Genomic DNA, 13,061 nt, shown 5'->3' on the forward strand with positions numbered 1-13,061 from the left:
GTTCATATTGTTGTTCCACCTATAGGGTTGCAGACCCCTTCAGTTCCTTGGGTACTTTCTCTAGCTCGTCCATTGGGGGCCCTGTGTTCCATCCAATAGATGCCTGTATCCACTTCTGTATTTGCCAGGCACTGGCTTAGCCTCACACGAGACAGCTATATCAGGGTCCTTTCAGCAAAATCTTTCTGGCATATGCAATAGTGTCTGCATTTGGTGGCTGATTATGGGATGGATCCCCTGGTGGGGCAGTCTCTGGATGGTCCATCCTTTTGTCTCAGCTCCAAACTGCGTCTCTGTAACTCCTTCCATGGGTATTTTGTTCGCTATTCTAAGGAGGAATGAAGTATCTACACGTTGGTCTTCCTTCCTCTTGATCTTCTTGTGTTTGCGCGCGCGCGCGCGCGCGTGTGTGTGTGTGTGTGTGTGTGTGTGTGTGTGTGTGTCTTAACTGGCAGAGCACTTGTCTTTCATGCAGGGGGCGGGGTGGGGGATGGGGACTGTCTAATCTCCAGCTCTAGTAACAAAAATGAAATAAGTAAAAAATAAGTAAAAAACGGGGGTGTGTCTGGAGATAGAACATGGGCTTTACACATTTTAAACATCATGAGAAAATAAAGCTGGAAATGACACTGGGCATCCATCTTGGCGCATCTCAACTTTCACACAGCAACTGAGGCGCGCTGTGCAAAGTCAGTCACAATCCGCATTTCCAGACACCGTGGGTTCAGACCTTCCAGGCGCGCACGCGGGCCTCGTGTTCTCGGTTTCCGCGGCGACTCGGCCGACGTCACAGTTAGAAGACAATAGCGACTCTCCCCACCCGGCTCCTCGGGAACTTTCTCAGGCCGCAGGCTCCGGGAGCCCGAGCTACCCTCGGCCCCGCCCCCAGCGTGCCCCGCGGCCCGGGAGCTCCACGAAGGGCGGGCGGAGGCCGCGGGTAGCGATTGGTCCCGTGCCAAGGTGGGCGTGGCCAGACTCAGGCCTATAAAGGCTCCGCGGCGCCCGGGCCTCGTTTTTTTGCGCCGTCCTTTCCTGCGGCGTCTTCCGTCCGTCGCCTTCTCGTCTTGCTCTCTCAGGTCCCTCCGGAGGAGGCCGCCGCGCGTCTCCCGGGGAAGCATGGCGATGAAAGCGGTGTGCGTGCTGAAGGGCGACGGTCCGGTGCAGGGAACCATCCACTTCGAGCAGAAGGCAAGGCCCGGGGCGCGGGGCGCAGGCCGCGGTGACGCGACGCACCTGTGCGGGAGCACGCCACGCCCCCGCCACGGCCTGAGCCCGCTAAGTGCTGAGTCACCGTGGCCTGGGGCAGGGGCTGGGCGCGGGGAAGCGAGGCCCGGGGCGCCGCGGGGCTTTCCGGGCGGGCGGTGGCCTCCCCGCGCCCCCGAGCGGCCGGGCCTGCCCGGGAGAGCCGGCTTGGCATCCGTTATCTTTCTGGGGCTGCTGCTTTTCCGGTGTCCCTGTCCCACGGGCTCAGAGTCCCGTGGCCACCGGCTGCGATTGTTGTAAGAATATTTGAACCCGGTGGTGCCAAACCGGACTAAGGCCGCAGGACGCGTTTGCGGCACTTGAAAGCAAAGTCCTGGGCTGTTCTGTACTAGGTCAGGGTCGTGTCGCAAGGGGGAAAGAAAGAGATGGCCTTGGACAGCCGTCCCTTGCTTTGCGCTCCAGAAAGAGACCCGGCTGTGGGTGTTTTCTACCACAGCGAGTTTCTGAGCACATTTTGGAAAAGTACATAGAAATATTTTCGAAAATACTGTGATCCTGCAAAAACACATGCGTCACAGGGAAGATGTGTGTGGTAAGGTTGTGTCCAGAGCCTTAGGGAGGTTACCGTTGTTGTACTCACCTTAATCCCGAGAGAATATTTGATAAATGAGCGTTACGTGCTCACTGAAGTGGTGGACATACGTGTGAGAAGGCAGACACCATAGTGAATCCCAAGTGTTTGTTTGGTTTACACGAGAACTGATAACGGCAATTTAGAGTTTTTCGTAACTAGCCTCGTTTCCAGCAGTTTCTTGGCATTAAAATGCGTTTTGTTGTTTTCCTGTGGAAGTTTTTTGTTTGTTTTTGTCTTTTTCTCCTCCCCACGTAATTCACTGTGAGAAAGACGAAGTTCGGCTGGGTCTTACCCCTGTGTCTGGGTTTCTGTCATCTTCCACCATGCCATGCCAGAGCAGCTCGCAGTATTTTTGTGACGCTGCAAACTACACATCGCTGGTGCCCTTTGTACCCAATGAAACGATAGTTAAGCATTCCAGATTGGCAGTTGTAATCAAAGCTGGTTGATTTAACCTGTTGCCAACTTCTCAGAATCAGATATTCTACCCAAAGTTCATATTCTCTTATTCTGTTGAAAAAGTTGGACATTAAAAAAAAAAAAAAACCCTAAAAAGAAATGATTGTCCTTGCTTGTTGGTCGGTTGCTTTTATATTTTCTCCCTATTGCTACACTTTCTGGAGCAGTACTAATTTGAATTTTGGGTGTTCTTTTCATTGTTGTTAAGTGGCAAAATTTCTAGATTTGGATACCTAATGAGATTTTTTTTTTTAAGGGAGCTCTGGTTAGACCCAAATGGATCTCCACAGGCAGTAGGACAAAGGCATTTTCTGACGACTAAATAAAAATAGGGGAACTGATAAAATCACTGAATGTGGAGAACAGGGTTCTGGGCAGCCAGTGTTCTGTAAGAGTCAAGTCTGACCATGCAGTAGCCATCTCTTCCCCAGGCCTGGCATTCATTAGCCCCTCTTTGTTCCACCTGGTGCTTTCTAAATGCTGTTCAGTCCAGGTGTCTGCACACATGGCATCTGGCAGCAAGTGTTAGGAGAAGTGTGACAGGGAGAGAGAGGCCTAGAGCTGAGCGTCTCCAGAGCCACCCTGTAGGAAGTGGGTCTACTTGGATCTGGACATAGGTTTGATTTTCACTGTTGTGTTTTTTGACTTGGGCTTTTTACTGTGAGTGGTAAAGGTGTAAACCAGCAACAGCCCTGGTGCAGGAGTATTTACACTCAAACTTGATGTCTTAATTTTTGTATTTTTTTAAATAAAGGCAAGCGGTGAACCAGTTGTGTTGTCAGGACAAATTACAGGATTAACTGAAGGCCAGCATGGGTTCCACGTCCATCAGTATGGGGATAATACACAAGGTAGGTCCTGCACTGGTTGGTGACCAGCTATCGGTACCTGGCTGACCAGTGACTAAAGGAACCGAGTCAGGACCCAATTACTAACCATTTAAAACAAACCATCACGTGTTTGTTTCCTTTTTCTTTTAGATAAAGTTAAAATGACCACTTAGGTCAACCTTGGAAAGTAGCCACAAAAGTATTTTATTTAGTATCAAGTATTGCTTGGTTCCTTAAGTGTGGGATGGTAAAGAAGGTGATTTTTCTTCATTGTAATTATGGCTTGACTTTAAACTACAGAAACAACAAATTAAGGTGTTTAATGGGTGCTTATTTGGGTGTTTGGAGCTGGGGGTTGAGGGTGGATGCATTAGGCACAGTGTCTAAGGACAACCATGCCTTAGCATGAGAGGCATAGTGGGACAGAAGTGACAAAAACTGAAGATTCAATATAAATGCTTAGAGTAGGATTTATTTTCTCTATTTGGGATTAGAATCAAGTCAGCAAAAAGTAGTGGCTTAAATTGCATTTAGTGAACCTTTACCATATTGGAGTAATGATCTGAATTTGCTTACAGTCATTTAAGAGCCTCATCCATGTTGCCAGAGCCTTTTCCTTTCCTCTCCCTTCTCCCCTGCTTTCTTCCCTTCTCCACATAGCTCTCGGTGGCCTAGAATTTAGTCTTACGTGTGCTGTGTTAAAGGCATGTACCATCAACCTGTGTGTTATGTGCCATAATTTGTTGTATAGTTATTTAGGATTGGGTTTGACCCATTTGATAATTACTAAAGTTACCCGGAGTTGCTTTGCCTCTGGCCTGGTAGCTTTGATTTGTTACGCTCCTTCCAGAATCCTGCCCAGTTCCTATTTTCTTGGTCTGAGTAAACAGTGGAAGTCCTGCATATAAAAGGACTTGCTGCATTGTTGAGTTGTACCTTAGCCCACATGAGTAGTGCTGGTACACCTCCTGGAGTTGAGGACATCAGCCCTGGCTGGCCCTTGGCAACAAGCCATCTAACAGTCTGCCTGCCCCAAGTAAAAGCCAGACAGGTGAGCTGTTGGTGGCATATGGTCTAGAAAGATAAGTATTTTTATCATGAAGGTATGCTCCCGTCTTAAAAGCCAAGATCTTTAAATGTGGGACTTTAACTTTAGAAGTGCCATTAAAGATCATATCTGTTCCAGTTACAAGGAAGGAACAAGAGCCAGGCATGCTGTCCTGACACTGCCATAGCCGTAAGGCTAAGGTGGGAGGGTCATAGGTCGCAGATATCCTGAGCTGTAGTAGTGAAACACTGTCTCAAAACTCAAAAGCAAACAAACAAAAAGAAAAATGTGACAGTCTAGAAAAAAAAAGGTAGCCTGAGAATGTAAGGCTATACAGCGCAGCTACTTACACCAGGGTGCTGCTGCCTGTTTTTATCGCCCCAGCACATACCAGGTCAGTGTTTGCTATGTTAGGGGTTGTAAGAATGCCTATGTTGTTACATATAGGGGTTTACTTCATAATCTGACTGCTTGTTTCTGGTAAATAGGATGTACCAGTGCAGGACCTCATTTTAATCCTCACTCTAAGAAACATGGCGGCCCGGCGGATGAAGAGAGGTGAGCAGCACGCTCTGTATGCATGGTGGTGGAGAGGGGTCTGTGGAGGATACCTGTAAGACAGAACTCCTACCTCTGCTTTTGTGTTTGTTGTTTCCATTCACCCAACTCCCACAACCCCAAGTGCTGGAATAGTTTCTATTGGGTGAAGGAGCTGACAAATGTGGACTCTTAAAGTGATTTGGTTTTGTAGCATTTATTGAAGATGAACTAATACAAGTGCCAAAAGGAACCAATACAGAAAATATCATGGATAACAGTACTGTCAGTCACTAGCAAAGTAAATCATTGTATAATAGGATACTAATGCAGATAATGAAAACTAGTTGAGACTCCATTTGTTTGTGAAACCTTAGGAAAGTCCAAAATTTAAAGAAGGGCTAGCCTGTTTTTAGAATGGAGGCCTGGGAGCAAACCTTTGCTAACTCAGGAGCTGACATACTTTGCTAAAGTCCCAGATTATGACTCTTCTCCGAGCACTACCTTTAAACTTGAAGAACTGTCTGTCAGGGTATCCTATAGCTACCTGTTTTGAACTTTGTGTTTCCAGACCCTTGCCGGTCTGGAAAAGCCATCATAGTTAATGATGTATGTGCACTTTTTCATCCACTCATACGTATTTGACTTAGTCAGATGTTAACTTGGCTATTGAACTCTGGTGATGTGAAGTAGACATCATTGTTCATCCACCTGATGCTGTTTTAATGTTAGGCATGTTGGAGACCTGGGCAATGTGACTGCTGGAAAGGACGGTGTGGCCAATGTGTCCATTGAAGATCGTGTGATCTCACTCTCAGGAGAGCATTCCATCATTGGCCGTACAATGGTGGTAAGTTTTTCATATAAGGATATATACATAGGATTTCTTCTAACATAGTTATGTACCTTCCCATGACTTTATGGTGGTTAAACTAGTTTCTAAAGAGTCACATAAATTGTTAAGAGTTCAGGATAGGAAAAAAGTTCTTTTATTGGATGTGATAGTAAAGAATTAATTTGCCTAGGTCAGTTAAGAACACTGTTGTGCTGAAATGCGGTAGAAAGCAGGTTACATTTGATCAGACTGGATCTGAGTTGAGGATACAATAGTCTTTAATCTAAAACAGCTGGATTTTCTTGCCATGATTGCCCCCCCTTACAACATTTCGTTGAGTCTAAAATCTGCGATGGATGGCAGTATTCAAGTCTGTAGGTTATCGCTTGGTTACCATATGGGAGCCGTCTTCCCAAGTTACCCTCAGGAGATGAATCTGGTTCATGCAGAACACCAAGTAGTAAAGGCTCTTGCCCACCTCGGGCAGCTAACTTTTCAGTAGGCACTTCCTTTCAGTTGACCCTTTATCCTTAGAATTTTCTTCAGCCCTATTGGTGAAGCAGAACAATCATTCATAAATGTTCTAAAAATAAAATTTTAAAGTCTTGTTGCTAAGTAAAGATATTTAGAATTGCCTCTTATGTGTAGGCCTATCTATAGTTCATTCAACATGAGATTTTGATAGAGAAATTTGTAAGAATGACTACTATATATTTGGGGAGGAGCGAAGATCGGCATGTACCTGGTAGTTACTTGGGTCCTTAGTATTTCATCTAGAAATAGCCACTAGCAAGGGGAAATCTTAGTAGTCTGCTCTTAACTGCTAGTATAAAAACTAGCTTATTAATTTACTAATAGATTTGAACATTTTCTAATGTAACTGGACCTTTTAAGTCTGTAGTATTGCTGGGAAGAAGTACTAATTACTTGATTGCTCAAACCTAAATGTTCTTAATTCTTTTCAAAGGTCCACGAGAAACAAGATGACTTGGGCAAAGGTGGAAATGAAGAAAGTACAAAGACTGGAAATGCTGGGAGCCGCTTGGCCTGTGGAGTGATTGGGATTGCCCAGTAAACATTCCCTGTGTGGTCGAGTCTCAGACTCATCTGCTACCCTGCTAAATTGTAGAAAAAACCCAAACCATTAAACTGTAATCTTAAGAGTTGTAACTGTGTGACTCCTTTGACTGGGCTAAGGACAGCAATGACAACTGATGGAGAATGTGTATCTTACTGAATGTACAACTCAAATCTGTGAATTCAAATCTGTTTCTGTGCCTTTCCGTATTTTGCCAGACTACATGGGTGATAAGCTGAAATTCTCATTTGAGCCTGTGAGTAAATATGTGTGGCACTTATTTTGAGCCTATTAATGTATACAAAAAAAATATAAGTTAGCTCTATACATTGAGCATCAATAACAGACTCAATGATGCTAACTCATAGTATTTCATTTAGAAAGTGTTTTATGTGATACCATCAAAATGGTGGGTGGTAGCCCAAACAAAATTTGAGCAGAAAATTTTCTGCCCCTTATCAGAGAAATTATTGAAAGCTCTCAAGATTCAGAGTACTTAATCTTATATTTTAAAATTGTATTAGAATTAGATGTCATGATTTAAGAAAAAGCCCGTTAGTAAACTTTTATCAAACTCATAGAAAGCAAACATGGAGCCTCAGCTAGCTCTACTGGCCAAGTGAAGTTGGTACCACCCATTTTTAAGGTTGGCACTCAGGGAAAACACAATAGCTAGGGGAATGAAACCAAGTTTGACTGGAGGTTCTGGCTAAATCAACTTTTAAAGCCCCAGGTAATGAAATTGAGTGCCTTAATAAATACATACCCAAGAAAAAGTGCCTTTGAAAGGAAATATTAACAGGCTTGTGACTATCTGAAATAGTTCAATTGAAGTATTTTCGACAAATTGGGTGTAAGCCATAGTTCTCACTGATCTACAAGTCACTGAAGAAGAGACAACTAAATTGGAAAAGCACATAATTTGGTGTTTCCAGCCTTAAAATTTTTAAGTTTAGATTTCCAATCTAAGATTGCTCATAATGCATTTGCAAGTAGTTATGTTGGAGTTCCAGGTAAATCCTTAATGCAGTTTTGATGTGGGGGATGACTCAATGTGGACTAACTTGGTGTGATCACAAACCATTTAGTGGCTCACGTCTCAGTATTAGTTGGGAAGACAAGCTGCAAGTCTGTCCTTGGAATCCGACGTTGGCTCGTCACTGTCAGGTGCATGTTTTATGATACTCTAGTAAGGACTTAAAAGCCTAAGTAGGGTCACCAGAAAGCCAAAGCCTGGCACAGCTACAGGCACATTCCTTCCATCATTAGGAAGATCTCAAGATCGAAATGTCAAATGGGAGCATACAAAAAGGAACTTCAGTATGATAAAGCTAAGTTAGTTTGACAAATTTTTTGTTTGTTTAACCTAGCACCTTGTAGTTTTAAAAATCATTTTTAGGGTGTGTGCACTAAGAGGAAAACAAGTTCATGTTCTTCCACCTTTTATTGTCCCTGGGATCAAATAGGCCATCAGGGTTGGCAGAAAGTGTCTACTGGCTAGGTCTTTTAATGTAATTTGATGAAAAGAACTTTGACTGTAAGAGGTTCTCAACCTGTGGGCTGTGATCCAAGTCAGCTTGTTTTAATGTTATTTGAATGAAAACTTCCAGACTGTAAATAAGGTTCTCAACCTGTGGGTCTTGTACCTTTGGGGTTGCATTATCATCTATTCTGCCAATCAGATATTTATATTACAATTCATAACAGTAGCCAAAATTAGTTATAGCAACAAAAATAATTTCATGGTTGGGGGTCAGCACATGAACTATATTAGAAGGTCACAGTATTAGGAAGGTTGAGATCCACTGCTGTAAATAAATACCTAACATTTAAGTCCTTGACTCTAGACAACACCCACCACCACCTTTCTTTTTGGTTTTTGAGGACAGGGTTTCTCTGTGTGTAGCTTTGGCTGTCCTGGAATTCACTCTGTAGATCAGGCTGGGCTCGAACTCACAAGAGATCCACTTGCCTGAGGACTGGAACTACAGGTGTGTGCCACCACCGCCTGGCAAAAATCATTTGGGTAAACTTCTTTTGGTTTCTTGAGAGAGGGTTTGTTGTAACCCTGGCTGTCCCAAACTTGTTCTGTAGACCAGGCTGGTCTTGAATTCAGAGATCCACCTGCCTTTGACATTGCTGGGATTAAAGGTGCACTGCCCGCTGGGCTTGGACAACACACTTTTATGTCAGTGCTTTTTAATACTATTAGGAGTCTTGGTTTGGCTTCAGATGTAGTAGCAAAGGTTTGGTGTACTTCTTAGGCTATTGAAGATGGTAAAGACAACAGGCAAAGCTTACAAGAAATGGTATACTGTACCTAGTCTATAAAAAGGTTTCTCGTTGCATATGTTAACCTCGTTTTACACCTTGGAAATTCCAATGGGATGATTATAAACAACACATTCAGCCTTCTAAATAAGTAATGCTCAAGCAATTAGGTAATCAGTAGTATAATGCATAATACTGGGGATCCAATTATTTCCCTAACAAATCTCTCTTTTACAAATTAATTAGGGCAACATTACCACAAAGCCAATAGGAAAAAAATAAAAACCCTGACCTGCAAACCCAAATTTCTTAGTTGAACATTAAGACTACTAACCTTTACCTTAGGATCAAAATGTTAAGTCAAAAGAATAAAACTCCAAGTATTGGCAAATACTACATAAGTGTTTTTTTCCCCCATCAAAGAAGTCTAATTTAGACTCCAACAATTATTAACAGCTCAGTTTTTGATGGTTAACATCCGTTCCATCTCACTGCAGTGTATGAAGAATAGCACACATTAACGTTTGTTACGAAAATAGAGTTTATTAAAAACATCCCTATGGTTTGAGGGGCTGTTCACCGTTACCTTATCTTAAATTAAAAAAAAAAAAAATAGAGAGCACTTCTAATTAGGATTTGTAAACTTTTAAAAGTCAAAACTTTTAAAAAGTTACAGCAAAAAAAGGGTAATATATCTTCAGTATTTTTTGTTATTTTTTTGGCTATTTTTAAATAGAAGGAAAGCAATCAAATTGCTTACAATCCCCACCAACTACTGTGGGATGATGTAGCAGGAGCGGATATTATACAGCATCTGTACACCTCACGTTCTACACCCAAGTGTCACTGTCACATTCTGTCACATCCAGTCTCTAGCGAGGAGGCTCTGCTGCTGAGCCAGGATCCTTCTCGGGTCCAGCGGGTGAGGTAGCCTCAGCAGGCGACTCTTCAGGCTTTACCACCGTGGCCATGGCCTCCCCCTTATTAAGTTCTGAGACAGTGTCTATGGTTCCTACTTGGCTAAGGGGAGGTTCCACAGCTTTGTTACCACCTGCCCTGTCTGCCACCTCGTGCTTCTCCTTTCCTCGATTTTCTTCCTTCTCTCTACGGGACTCTCTATCTCTAGAATCCCTGTCTCTGTCCCGATGCCCACTAGAGCGTCTACTTCTCTCTTCCAAGTCTCTGTGTCTGTCCCGGTCAGGGCTCCTTCTTCCCCACTCTCTCCTTTCACGGTTACTATTATCTCTATCGTCATTACGGCTCCCATACCGTTCCCGGTCATTTTCCACCCTACTTCCAAAAGATCTTCTTCCAAACCTTTCTTGGTCTCTACCTGAGTTGAACTGCTGCCTGCTATCATTTCTAAACTGCGGTGGCTGCTGCTGAGCTGGCGCTGGCTGCTGTGACGGTGCTGGCTGCTGTGACTGTGACTGCTGCGGTGGCTGCTGCTGCGGAGGCTGCTGCTGCTGCTGCTGCGGAGGCTGCTGCTGTGGTTGTTGCTGCCTTCCATCTCTGTCTTCTGATCCTCCCGGGCCTGGTCCTGGGCCCCCCAGTCCTGGCATCCCACCAGGCCTAACAAAGGGGCCATGTGGTGGGAAGGGCCCTTTCATTCCATGAGGTGGGGGCATGGCAAAGCCCCCTGGTCCTGGTGGCGGCCCCCTGTGCATCATGTGAGGTGGCATGGGCCGAGGTGGCATCATAGGGAACCGTTGCAAATGTGGTGGAGGCATCCCTGGGGGGCGCTGGAGTGGGATCAGGCCAGGTCTGGCACCAAGAAGACCGGTAGAGGGTGCCTGGAGCCCAATTACAGGACCCGGCGCAACTCCTTGAGTGCCTGAAAGAGAAGCCAAATGGAAAATGTGAATGCAGTTTACTTTTAGCTGTCTCCTGTGGGCTTGTAAAGAAAAATAAAATTCAGTCCTAAGTCAATTTCACTCTGAATTCATGCCGACCTAACCCTGTGTTAGCCAGTAACTAAGGCTCACTGTTCATGCAGCCATTACAGGCAGAGGACAACGAATACTGAGACACTTGTGATCTTGCAATTTCTGTCAGTTGTCTTCTCTAGCAGAATCTCCTCAGAAGCTGTCTTACCAACACTGAAGGCATCTAAGAATGTCTCACTGTGCTATGTTCAGTGAGATAAAGGAAGGCCTGCATCCACTGTCAGCTATTTAAGACAGCAGAAGAGTATGTCCAGTGTTCTCTCAGCCCATGTTTACAATCTGATTTCATGTCTTAATGTGGCTACTGTGAAGAGGCCAATGACTTCACGCATGTAGTCAAGACCTTCTGTTAGACTGCTCCATGTAGTTACTATGCAATATGCACCATTAAACTAGAATAGACAATAAAACAATCCACACACACACACAAAGCTTATTTCTTCATTGTTTTCTAAGCACCGTGGAAAGTGTAAACCAACAAGACTGCTGGGTCACATGGGATCCACAGCCACACAGCTCCTCTTCTTCCAAAGGAAGTAAGAGTGACAAACTGGCCCGGTTTATAAAGTCACACTGGCTCACTGCCTTTTGTTCTGGTTTGCAAGAGAGCCTGCTCATTTGGGCTCAAGAACCATGTAAGCCCAACAACCTTACAGTAGTAGGGTAAAGGAAGGATTTGTTTTGGTCCCAATCAGTAGGCATTAAATCTCTCTCCAAATACAAAGAACAAATGGTGCTGTCATCAAGAGTGAGTCTGAAAATGTCAGGGTTCAGATGTAAAGGGCAGTAGTTCTAGCAGTAGCCCATGTACCACACAACAGTCTCAGTCTCTGAGAAAGTTAGTTTATGACCACCAGCTGACAATGGCCACAAGTGCCTGTGTGACAGAAACATGTTAGATTTACAAGTTGAGTCAACTTACATCTACTCATTGTAGAGAATTAGTGCAGTAAGTCCTGTAAGTCCCTACATTTTCTGTATGGACAGTCAATACTAAGGGGGAACCAGAATTCCCATTCTGCTTCCCACTCCTCAGTGTCTGGGCCAATGTCTGACTAGACTAAATTACTCAGCGGACAGAACACCAGCTTACAATACTGTAGACTCAGACTCAGAGCCACAGGATTTACTTAAGCAACAGAGTCCCACGAGGGCACAAAGACGAGCACTCCTCAGGAATTACCTTTGGCATCTACCTGAGCACTCCAGGAAGGAGAAGGAACCACCTGCCACTTTAAATGGTAACACTCAGTGCCTGCTCAGTACCTGTGGACACTATTACTCCACACAGCCTGTTAGAAAGGTGATATTCTACGACTAAGCAGAACGTTTAAAAGTACATTATCAATTCTGCTTTATAGCTGTTTAGTAGCTGAGAAGAACTTACAGCCAATCAAACTCCTAATGGGCCGCTTGCGAAGCCCTGAGAGATGGGTAAGCGTGGCAAGGGTTTTCACAATGTCCTGAGAAAATCCCAGCCAACACACTAGACCACCAGCCTGACGAAGGCCAAAATACTCAAGTGGCAAACCAAGTCAGTACTTCCAGTACACTGAGAACAGGTCACACAAAAGCCCCTAAGGGTAACAGGGTCCCCTTACACAAAAGGTGCCCAGCACTGGCTAGAGGCCTAAGGCATGGGCTAGAGGAACCAAAACACCATCACACTTGACTTTGCTGGCATCTGTAATTAGAAAGGTTTTTTGCAAGGAGTTAAGGACTGATGCTTACTGTTAGGTTGATATGGCATCTTCCAGTGTTCACTGTAGGTTCACTGGAACAATCTCTAAACACTCTAACCATTCAGACAAGTCAGAGCAAGCACAACTATTCCCGCAGGGCAATGGGGAGGTCCTGAACCACCAACCTGACTGTGGATGGAAATGCAACACCAACCCCACACCACAGAGAAGAGACGGGGAAAATCTTTATTAACGTAAGCCAGTCCCCAGGATTACTCATAAATCCTCCACAGGATGGATCTGAAGATGCGCAGGAATAAACTGGGTAATCACGCCCTTAAACCTCTCATAACGTGAAATTAAGGGGAGAACAAGAAACCTGCCCCATCTACTGTATAGGTGTGAATGTTTCTATTTGGCATCCGCTTTAAATATTATACAACCAAATTCTCGTCGCGTTAGCAATGCTGAGAAGACATGTCAGATGGGATTATGTCCTTTTAAGATGTTTAAAGCCCCCCCCCCCGGCCCCCGCAGC

The 13,061-nt window shown here is 44.5% G+C and overlaps 2 protein-coding genes across 9 annotated transcripts in view; one reads left to right on the forward strand and one right to left on the reverse strand.

Moving 5' to 3' along the window:
- Positions 1–998: 998 nt before the first annotated feature.
- Positions 999–6,716, forward strand: Sod1 (superoxide dismutase 1). The gene is made up of 5 exons (XM_021185540.2): positions 999–1,188; positions 3,051–3,147; positions 4,663–4,732; positions 5,444–5,561; positions 6,514–6,716. The coding sequence occupies exons 1-5, from the start codon at positions 1,117–1,119 to the stop codon at positions 6,619–6,621; spliced, it is 465 nt and encodes a 154-aa protein (XP_021041199.1). The 5' UTR covers positions 999–1,116; the 3' UTR covers positions 6,622–6,716.
- A 2,702-nt stretch (positions 6,717–9,418) lies between these two features.
- Positions 9,419–13,061, reverse strand: part of Scaf4 (SR-related CTD associated factor 4) — a 54,663-nt gene continuing 51,020 nt past the window's right edge. For all 8 annotated transcript variants that reach the window (XM_021185532.2, XM_021185538.2, XM_021185533.2 and 5 more), the window contains exon 20: positions 9,419–10,729. In XM_021185532.2, the coding sequence (XP_021041191.1) occupies positions 9,768–10,729 (962 nt within the window). In that variant the 3' untranslated portion in view covers positions 9,419–9,767. The remainder of the gene's footprint in view (positions 10,730–13,061) is intronic.

The sequence above is a fragment of the Mus caroli genome, chromosome 16, assembly GCF_900094665.2.
Source record: "Mus caroli chromosome 16, CAROLI_EIJ_v1.1, whole genome shotgun sequence".
NCBI lineage: Eukaryota > Metazoa > Chordata > Mammalia > Rodentia > Muridae > Mus > Mus caroli.